Here is a 10,594-nt window from a genome sequence, read left to right as displayed (position 1 = left end):
CCCCCCCCCCCCCCCCCCCCCGCCAAGTTTTGCACTTTGCTCTCAGGCCCAGTATTCCCCGCGGCTGACTCACTCTGCAGCATGGACACTGCATAGGACAAGATCCCGTCCAGAGGTCCCAGAGGGCCAAGTCATTAAGGACAATTGTTCAGCTGAGGACAGTGACTGCAGTCACCATTCAGTGTGAGAGAAAGGTCCTTTGGATTCACACTTCCCTTCTAAGCCCTCTCCAAATCCTTGTGATCTGACTCTACCAATGCTGGCAACTTCCGGGACCTTCCCCAATCATCTCCAGCAACCACTGCACACACCCGGCTATCCCGCCATCCAGACAGACTCTGTAAGGACTCCGGTCCTGAGTTTCAAGGACCACACAGCTAAACACCCATTTTGTTTTGTGGAGATGGAGTCTCCCACTGAAAACGAGTGCTCTCACATTTGCAATCCTCCTGCCTCAGCCTCTGAAGGGCTTCTGTTATGAGATCTAGTTTCCCTGACACCCTGATTCAGTCCTTGTCAGGAAGCTGTTGTATGGACCCACCACCAAGCCTCCTGAGCTTCCTACTCTGGCTGCCCTTCCGACAATGTCCTGCTTTGTTGAGGAGTTCCTAATATCTCGAGCTGCTACTTATGAAATACATGGTTCGAGTCCGAGGAACCCCAGGGCCCAGGCACTAAAGAGTCATGACTTCAGTGAAGGTCTGACTTGTTTCTTTCCTAACTAACTCTTTAGTTGAAAGGGACAATGGCTAAGTGTGGAAAGCAGAAACATCTTTCATGGGGACACAGTGAGAGTGTAGCAGGGGACACATTAGAGGTAAGGACAGCTCTAAGATCCGACTGTGTGTCTCCCTTTCTAAAGCCAATAATGTAAAGAGCTTCAAGTTGGAATGACTTGGTGGGCTATGGCCTTCACATGAGGGAACCCAGAGTGTGGGGACCTTCCAGACCAACACAGCAGTCATCAGGAAATTCCCTCTCTCAACAGAGGCCCAGATGGCTCGGTATCTTGAGGGCAGGGCTGCAGAAACCACAGCTCTGTCCCATTACCTTCCAGTACCCTGTGCTGGATCCTGGTCTGTGGCCCTGACTTCCTTCTTCTGTGTCCTGTGTCCCTCCATAACTGTGTTTCGGTCTCATGGGTCCCCGTGGGTCTCTGCCAGACCACAGTACTCCTGAACTCCAGCCCCTGGGATCAGGGCAATTGGCCAGCAAAAGAGAAGATGGCTTAAGGGAACTCCCTGGCTATTTTCAAATCCCCTTCAGCTTTCTTCCTGACCACTGGCCAATGACCACAGCCCTCCTGGCTACACTTCTGGGAGAGCTCTGGCTCTTCTGGTCTCAGAGAATCCTAAGAGTGCATTACTTACTCAGGAGGCCGCGTGTCTGGCCCCAGGGACCTCTGCAAGGAGATGCGGTCACTGGCGAAGGCATTAAAGCAGTGTTTCTTATAGCCTTCATCCTTTTCTTGGGTCTCTAGATCGGTCCATTCTTTCTTCTGAAATGCTTTTCCATCTGCTCCAGGGCTGTTGGGATCTTGAGGTGGCCGGTCCCAGAAGGGTTTCAGCTCAGCAGGGGTATAGAACCCCGGTAGGCAAGAGGAGTGGTTTGTGGAGACCAGAGTCTGGGGGGGTTCCGGAGCCCTGATCTGCAGCTTGGGCATGACATCTCTAATGTTGTTCACAGCACCTAGCATGAGGTCCAGGACATGGTCCTTCTGGCCCGCTAGTGACTTTAGCCACGGTTTCTCCATGGCCTGCTCCTGGGTGCTTACATCCTTCTGTCGGATGAAGAGGAAGAGCATGAAGACGCTGCCCAGCATGGCTAGGCGCAGGGACATGTGGCGCCTTCGAAGGAGCCGCATCTTCCCAACTGGGACCCTGGCAGGGTCAGCTCCAAGTCTTATGCCTCACTTTGGAAGTAGCTTGATACGCCAGGGTAGCCACGCTTGGGGCTCAACCTGAGAAAAGAGGGGATACGAGAAAAATTAGCCATTGCTGAGATGGGCAGGGAGTTAGGGACTCGGGGCCCGAGTATGGCTCAGTGAAAAACTGTCCTTTTGCTGTAAACTGAGATAACCGGGTCTGGATCTCTCTTACCTGGAGGAAACTGCTTTGGGAAACAGCTTGCCATTAAAATAAAGTTCAGCTGGAACACGCTACTGGTCAACAACATGGCTCAGAGGGTAGGATCGAGACGGGAACTCCATGAGCCTCTGTGCTTTCTTCCGCAGGTTGTTATGGACTTTGAGACAGGGTTTTTGCTAATTAGCCCAGGCTGGCCTTCAACTCTCGAGCCTCAGCCTCCTGTGTACTGGGATGAGAGGCATGCACCACCATGTTTGGCTCACTCGGTGTGTCATATGAACTGGTTTGTGTGACCCTGGAGGCCTGGACAAGAACATCTGAAGCAGTGTTGACATAAAGGGCAGCTATCTGTAATCAGCTGTGAGACAGCCACACCAGGAAGCTTCTGCAACAGCAAAAGGAACCAACTGCCTAGCCACGAACCGCTGCCAGAACAGTGGGGTGAACGGGCAAGCTGCAGAGAGATGCGGTGTGCCGCCACTTGCCAAGTTATAAAATATGGCCATGTTAAAGATGATGTTTGTGAATTCAGTGTGTGGTGAAGCTATGAAGAGGCAGAGAATGAAGCCTGTTTCTGAAGACAAAAATGAATCAATTAGCCAGGCCAATGGACTCTCCTGCATTTACTCAGTTACAACACACACAGACACACACAGACACACACCAAATATACATATATACATACATATGCATACATACATATATACACACATACACATATATACTCAGATACACATAAATACATAAATATACACATATATACATATATACATAAATACACACATATACATGTACATATACACATATATACATACATTTAAATGCACAATACATATATACACATACACACATATACATATACACACATATATCGATATACACATATACATACATATACATATATACATACATGTACATACACACATACATATATACACAGATACACATAAATACATATATAAATATATGCATATGTATATATACATATACACATACACACATATACACATACATATACACATATATACATATATGTAAATACACACATACATATATACATATATTTAAATGTACACATACATATATACACACATATACATACATATATACATATATACACATATGTCATATATGGATACATATACATACATACACACATACATATATATGTTGTTTGTTTTTCAAGACAGGGTTTCTCCGTGTAGTCCTGGCTGTCCTAGAACTCGCTCTATAGACCAGGCTGGCCTTGAACTCAAAGAGACCTGCCTGCCTCTCCCTTCAGAGGCAATTATTTATTATTTGACAGGGTCACGATATAGCTCATAGTAGCTCACAGTGATTCTCCTGTCTCGGTTCTCACAAGATGAAATTATAAGCACATGCCACTAATTCCAGCTCAGATGATTTTTTAATTGTTGTTGTTTCAAATCTAAGATTCGATGACAACACCTTCCAGGTAGAACTAGGCAGAGGGGGGTGCATACCAGCTAGCATCCCAGTCCAGAAGGCTCAGAGGCAAGTACCCGTAGAGCTTTCTGTGGGAGCTAAGGTAGTATAAAGATCACTCACTAGCTGATAGATGCTGGTGTCCAGAGAAATGGCCACAGGCTCAGTTCCCCCTATTTAGAGGAGCACCTTCCGCTAGAGTTGGTACAGGATTGAGAGAGAAAACATTTCTCAGAAGCTTGTCGGTCTTATCTCTGTGCACAGTTGAGTTTTCAAAATCATTATCATCAGCCTCGTGTGACCCTTGGGTGACTTAGTTTATCCCTCTAAGCCTTGATTTCCTCATCTATAAATTGTGTCACTAACAGCCTGCTGGCTGTGTTGAGGATTAAGTTAGGTGAAGTATGCAAAACCCACAGCAGAGATCCTATCATCTTCTAAACCCTCGATACTTCTGCTGTTATAATTGATAAATCCCTGTGCACTTTCCCAGACATTACCCCCAGGTACGTGTTCCTTGGCCAGAGCCATGTCATTACGCCTTGGGTGTTTTTCTTAAAAGTGACTCTGGGCTGTAGTAGTAACCAGCCTGGTTACTGAGAGAGTAACCAATATCCTACCCTGATCCTGTATCTGCACTGAAGAAAAGACAAGTGCTGTTATTTAACACCACAGTGCCCTGCCTGAGTAAAGTCTGGTGTCGGGAGGTCCTTGCACATGGAGGGCAAACCCATGGTCAGGATAGACTCAATGGCCAGCAGTCTCAACCTGGGCTGGGGAGACAGATGGTTTCTTTCATAATAGTATCAAAAATCAAATGAAAGAAATTCTTGTTTTGAGGCTGGAGAAACGCTCAGCCGTTAGGAGCACTAATTGCTGGGTTTTGGGTTCAGTACCCAACACAAACATGGCAGCTGACAACCGTCTGTAACTGGATCCAGCACCCTCTTCTAGCCTCCAAGGGTACTGCATACACATTGGTACACGTTCATAGAAGCAACCAAAACACCCATACCCACAAAATAATAATTTTTTAAAAAATTTCTGTTTTGTATTAAGAACTGTGAGACATGTATTGATCCTACCAATACGTGTGGAAGACCTGCTGTGTGCCAGAGGCTCTGTACGACTAGGGAAAGGCAGGGATGGGGAAGGGCTCCCCTCAAAGAGGGCTCCATTAGTTGGGGAAGTGATAAGGGGGGAAGCTTTGGATGGAAGTAGGAGTCTGTAGAAATGGCCAACGGAGGAGAAAGACCAGAACATCACACTGGGAAAAGCTTGGGCTAGTCACCCAAGTTCAGATGAGCTTGTCTGGACAAGCCAAGCACATTTCAAACCGGTCAAGGGAGCGGGAGGCCAAAGGGAAGCAGGGGCAGCCTGCAGGTGGAGCTGGGCCCGGTACTGCCTTTACACCACCTGCCCTTGAGAAATGAGGAACAGCACAGGATTTTCTAGGAAGAAGAATACAACCTGGGAGCTGCTGAGGTGAGCAAGCACCTGCTGGGCACCTCGGCCATCAGGTAAGAGGGGCCTGGAAATCTGATCCCAGGAGCTGCCATATTGAAGGCAGAGGTGGTACCAGCAATATTTGTTTGGGTCTTAGGGTGGAACACAGGCACATGATAGGGTGTATGGCGCAACCCCTTTCCCCAAGGGATGTAAAACTCCTTAGAGAACAAGAAATGGGAGGTCCGGGGAAACAACCCAGCAGTTAACACCACTGGCTGCTCTGAGGACCCCGGTTCTATTCCTGGCACCCACATGACACGTCACACCGCCGTGTCTCCAGCTCTAGGAGATCTGATGCTGTGTTCCAGCCTTCACAGGTACCAGACGCCCAAGGGGTACACAGACATACATGCAGGCAAAACATTCACACACATAAAATTAAAAAAGATAAGAAAATGGTTCAGCAGTTCCAGTCCAGGGAGGAGTGAGCAGCAAACACTGTCTGGTACTCTGAACCTGTACCATCCCCCGTTTCAAGTTAATGGAAAGGCAACAGACAGCACAGACAGTTGAGAAAGGCAGGATTCCCTACAGATCTCATGAAGGCTTCAAGGGGATCAAGACTGTGTAGAGACTCTTTCCCAGGGACTGAGCTATGCTGGGGTCCAGAGGCTATGCTGTTCTACAAACCTCAGTCTAGAAACTGCAGGCAGAGCTCTACGGAATGGGGTAGGACTCTTGAGCCACCCTGTGGCCTATGCTTCACCCATCTTTCTGTTTACTTCCCATAAACGTGGGCACAACTAGAGACACAGGCTGGGTAATACTGCCCAGAGGCAGGCCAGGACTTACCTCCTCCAGGAAGGCCTCCTGGAGTCACCTGTCACTTCAGCACCCTCATCCAGGCACTGCCTGTGGGTTCCTTGCAGAGGCGGACACTTTTGTCTGTTTTATTTCCCCCGGAGCGAGAGACCTTGAGTTAAACTGAAGCGTTCTTGAGCATCTGCCTGCTCTCTGGATCCAATCTGGCTGTCTAAAGTGTTCTCTCTGGAACCTGCAGTTCCTCAAGGTTCTAACCACATCCTGAAATGAAACGAGACACCTGTGATTAGACTTGGCAGGAAGGGACTTGCTCTCTACAGTGTCGGCTCAGCATGACGGCAACAGGAAGACACCCCTCAAGAAACACAGTTTCACGCGTACCGTAGGGCTCTGGGGCTGCTCCGTGTGGAATGCAATGGCTAGAATCGTGGTTAGCAAGGACCAGGACCAGGAGGGTGAGCACCACCAGCCTTGGAAAAGGAATAACCTCTAATGTAGAACTTGGTTAAGTTCAGGGCTCGGTGGGAGCGACCTACCAAGTCCTGCGCATGCGCATGGCCCTACTGTTCCGGCCTGTACAGCCTGGCCTTCAGGACCACAGCGGGTGTGTTCACAGCCCTCCCTTCTGTGAGCGAGCGTCCATCCCCACCTCTTTTTCCTTCCTTGGGTCTGTCACTCATCAGCCTGTCAGAGCCAAAGATGCCCCAACCCTAGTTGAGAAAGCTTTCCCAAACAGAACAAACAGAACGGGCAGACCCACCCTTTCTCGCTCGCTGCTCCGGCGAGCAGAGCCCAGGGTCTACCCAAATCCCAATTCCAACCCGTCACTGTAAAATAGCCCCAGAGTGTGGGAACCTTCATGAGAAGTCTTTAAATGGCTAGATTACGGAGGTAGGAAGGCTGGAGAGATGGTACAGCAGCTAAGCGCACGGGGCTGTTCTTGCAGAAGACATAGGCTGTGTTCCCAGCACCCACATGGTGGCTCACGACTGCTCAGAACTCCAGTTCCAGGGGATCCAACATTCTCTTCTGGTCTTCAAGGGCACCAGACATACATGTAGTGCATAGACATACATGCAGGCAAAACAGTCATATGCATAAAAGCTAGACCTAAAAAAAGGCCAGAATACGAAGAGACAGTTGTGGTGATGCATGTCTTTAATCCCAGCACTGACGAGACAAAGCCAGGTGGATATGTAAGAACAGGACCATCCTGGTCTAAATAGTGAGCTCCAAGCCTGGGCCATACATAGCTCAGTGCTAGAGCACTTGCCCAGTGTGGGCCATCTTTAGCTCTATAAAGACAAACAACAAACCCAAAACTACACTGCGTTCCTTTATTAAATTTTCCTCTTGGTTATTTCCTATGGGAACAGCATGTGCTAAAGTCTCAAGGCAGCTCTTAGCTTTAATAACCTGAGAGGTATAGATGCTACAGATTTAACAAGGGTGTTTGGGAAACTTTATTTTTGCCTTTTAGTTTATAAATTCTGAATAATCAGTTTTCAATATTATTTCATCCTATTGAAGATGACAAATGTTACTTGATAAAATTAGAACACGGCCTAGGTATGTAGCTCAGTGGGTCAAGGGCTTGCCAAGCATTCATGAGACCATTGGCTCTGTTCCCAGCACTGCATAAATTGGGTACAGTGACCCTTGTAACCTCAGTACTCAGGAGGTGGCAACAGGGACCTCAAGTTCAGGTGTATTGGCTATACAGAGTTTGTAACTAGCCTGGGCTACATGAAGACCCTCAGAATTTATCTCTTTCTTCCTCTTCCTCCTCCTCCTCCTCCTTCTTCTTTTTTTGAGACAGGGTTTCTCTGTGTAGCCCTGGCTGTCCTGGAACTCACTCTGTAGACCAGGCTGGCCTCGAACTCAGAAATTCGCCTGCCTCTGACTCCCAAGTGCTGGGATTAAAGGCGTGCGCCACCACTGCCCGGCCAGAATTTATATTTCTAAACGAAGGTTAACTGAAGTTTAAATGATCACATGTCTGGTACTTCTTGTTACTTCACGTGCTTTAACCTTCTGATGTCGTTATAAGTATGAAACCACCACGGGACTTTTAAATGGTCCACACGTACATCAGCTCTGAGTCTAGAGACATGCCTTGCTCTGAGGAGCTAACCCAGGGCTTCGTACATGCTAGGCAAGGGCTTTTCACCAGGAAGCCACACCTCCAAGTCTGGCCTCCTGTCTCTGCTTGTTCTTCATTCTCATCTCAGCCTGCCTGTGTCAACGTGTCTCTCTTCGCTGCCAGGGACCTGGACTCCTGGACTCCAAAGGCCAGGCTATATCTCCCGTTCTATCACTGGCTAGGTCTGAAGTACCGGTTGTGTGTAGTCGGTGACTGAGCCTCTTATCAGTGGAACAGGCTAGAGGGGTTAAACATTCAACACTGGCTTTGTAATGATGCTGGGTGCACTTCCTGCAAGGATTTGGGTTAGGTGGCGTTCTGCTGTTACTCTTAGCTTGCTGCCCAACTCCTATCCGGGTATCCAGTGGCCTGTTTTGTGGGTATGGCTTTAGTTGGATGACCTCACTGGTGACACATAGCTAGTAGCTCCCAGAAGCAGGTTCTGTCTTCAGTTCTCAGATCATTGTTATGTCTCTGGGACTCTTACATCTCCCATGGAGGTATAGAGGGACTGCGTTCTTCTGAGCCCCCCATCCACTCTGAACCCCCTCCCTGCCATCCCCTTCTCTCCAATCCCACATGCTTAAAGATGCTGAATCTGGGAAGAACCGAGTGAGGTCCCGTCTCAAGTGAAGGGAGGGTCAGCCACCCTGAACACACCCTTGCTGGCCAGGTGGCCTCTTTGTAAGTTTCTTCCTGTTTATCAAATGAACTGCACACCTCAGGGAGAGCCTAGAGACGTGGCCTCCGGGAAGGAAGCTGCCACCGTGGCATCCATACAGGATATTTGCTCAAGATAATTGGCTCCATTACAGATCTCTTCAATAGCTATGGGTGGAGGCCCTCTGACCAAGTGTATGGTGGAGAGGGAACAGGCTGGTTGCAAGATCCAGGATGGGAAGGGTACTGCAAGACTGTCTGGCTAAATGTCTGTCCCCCTCCTCCTCCTCTCCCTTTTTTTCCTCCTCCTCCTCCTCTTCCTCACCCTCTCTTTCCTCTTCCTCCTCTCCTCTTCATCTTCTTCCTCTTCCCCTCCTCTCCTCCTCCTCATCCTCTTCCTTCTTTCTCTTCTTCCTCTTCATCCTTTCTTCTCTTCCTTCTTCCCCTCCTCTTCCTTCCCTTCTTCTTCCTCTTCCCCTCCTCTTCTCCCTCTTCTTCCTCTTCCCCTCCTCATCCTCTTCCTCCTCTTCCTTCTTCCCCTCCTCTTCCTTCCCCTCTTTTTCCTCTTCACCTCCTCTTCCTCCTCCTCTTCCACCTCCTCCTCTTCTTCCTCCTCTTCCCCCTCTTCCTTTTCTTCCTCCTCCTTCAATGATTTTCTTGTCATCAGGCCCACCAGCCTGACCTTTCCTGTAGTCAAAATACCAAAAGACCACAGAATAATCTCCAAATCTCCCTGCCCCTGGGATGCCTGTGTGACCACAGGATGGTGGGAGGCTCACACTCCCTGACCAGTGACTTACACTTTCATGGACCAGCTCTACAGTAATGTGGCTTATTCTCCAGAAAAATGAGATAAAGTTATTTCAGTAGCCAGTCTGTCAAAATGCCCTCACCGCCAGCACACCTAGGTTCATTTTAAGTTTACGGAAAATGTCGAACTGCAGTTATCCAAATATTTTCTACTGAAAACCCAACAGGATTTCCTCACTGCTGTGTAACTGGATCCGCATTTGGTATGCAAAGGCGTTTCTTACTTCTTTGTTGTCTTATCCCCAAGCAAAAGTCCCTAAAAATCAAGATGACAGGCAGCTAGAGAGGAGGTTTGTCTGCAGGGACCCTGCTAGGTCAGGTACCTGTACTTTTGTTTAGGCCCAGGACTCCAGGGAGGGCCTCTGTAACCTCCCAGGACTTGAAGAAAGGTACAAAGGGAATCTGAACTGAGTTTTGTCATCCACTGGCTGGCGGGGGTAGGGACGAGACAAGCTGGGGGTCATGGGTCAGATGGTCCTAATGGCTGGGGCTATCTCCAGAGGATGGGGGACTGAGCTTGGGCACCTAGGATGGCTGGGAACGTCCCCCTCCATAGCCCTCAGGCCTACACACTGCCAGCCAAGCCTACTAATCTGAGCAGTTGCCTACGGCTTCCAGTAATACTGGAATCCACCAAGTGCCGCTAATTCCCGATCCACTCCAACATCTGTTATGTTCAATCCCTTCTCAGTATCAAGGTTAGCAAGCCCACTTCCATGCCCTGCTGATTATGCCTTGCCTCCTGGGTTGGTGGTGTCGTGTGTGTCTGTGTGTGAGTGTCTGTATCTGTGTATCTCTGTCTGTGTGTGTCTATATGTGTGTGTCTGTGTACCTATGGATCTGTGTGTGTCATCTGTGTGTGGTGTCTGTGTGTTTCTGTATCTCTGTGTGTGTCTGTGTGTATCTGGGTCTCTGTGTGTATATGTTTATGGTGTGTGTCTGTGTGTCTATATCTGGGTGTCTGTGTCTCTGTGTGTGTCTATGTGTCTATATATGGGTGTCTGTGTCTCTGTGTGTGTCTATATCTGGGTGTCTGTACCTGTGTGTGTGTCTATGTGTGCATATCTGTGTGTCTATGTCTGTGTGTGTATGTCTATGGTGTCTGTGTGTGGTGTCTTTGTGTGTGCCTGTGTGTCTGTCTCTGTGTGTCTATGTATCTGTGTGTATGTCTATGTGT

General features: G+C 48.6%; 1 protein-coding gene across 3 annotated transcripts in view; it reads right to left on the bottom strand.

Annotated features, from left to right (window-relative positions):
* Galnt6 (polypeptide N-acetylgalactosaminyltransferase 6) overlaps positions 1-10,594 on the bottom strand; it is a 38,564-nt gene that overhangs the window by 23,545 nt on the left and 4,425 nt on the right. For 2 of the 3 annotated variants that reach the window (XM_028782249.1, XM_028782251.1), the window contains exons 2-3: positions 5,835-6,065; positions 1,371-1,960 (exon numbers count right to left, since the gene is read on the bottom strand). In XM_028782249.1, the coding sequence (XP_028638082.1) occupies positions 1,371-1,864 (494 nt within the window). In that variant the 5' untranslated portion in view covers positions 1,865-1,960; positions 5,835-6,065. Of the gene's footprint in view, positions 1-1,370; positions 1,961-5,834; positions 6,066-6,185; positions 6,269-10,594 lie in introns of those variants that run through there. The other variant, XM_028782250.1, reaches the window with a different exon arrangement.

This window comes from Grammomys surdaster, unplaced genomic scaffold, assembly GCF_004785775.1.
Source record: "Grammomys surdaster isolate TR1022 unplaced genomic scaffold, NIH_TR_1.0 724, whole genome shotgun sequence".
In the NCBI taxonomy this organism is placed as follows: domain Eukaryota; kingdom Metazoa; phylum Chordata; class Mammalia; order Rodentia; family Muridae; genus Grammomys; species Grammomys surdaster.
This window is presented reverse-complemented; position numbering and strand designations above follow the sequence as displayed.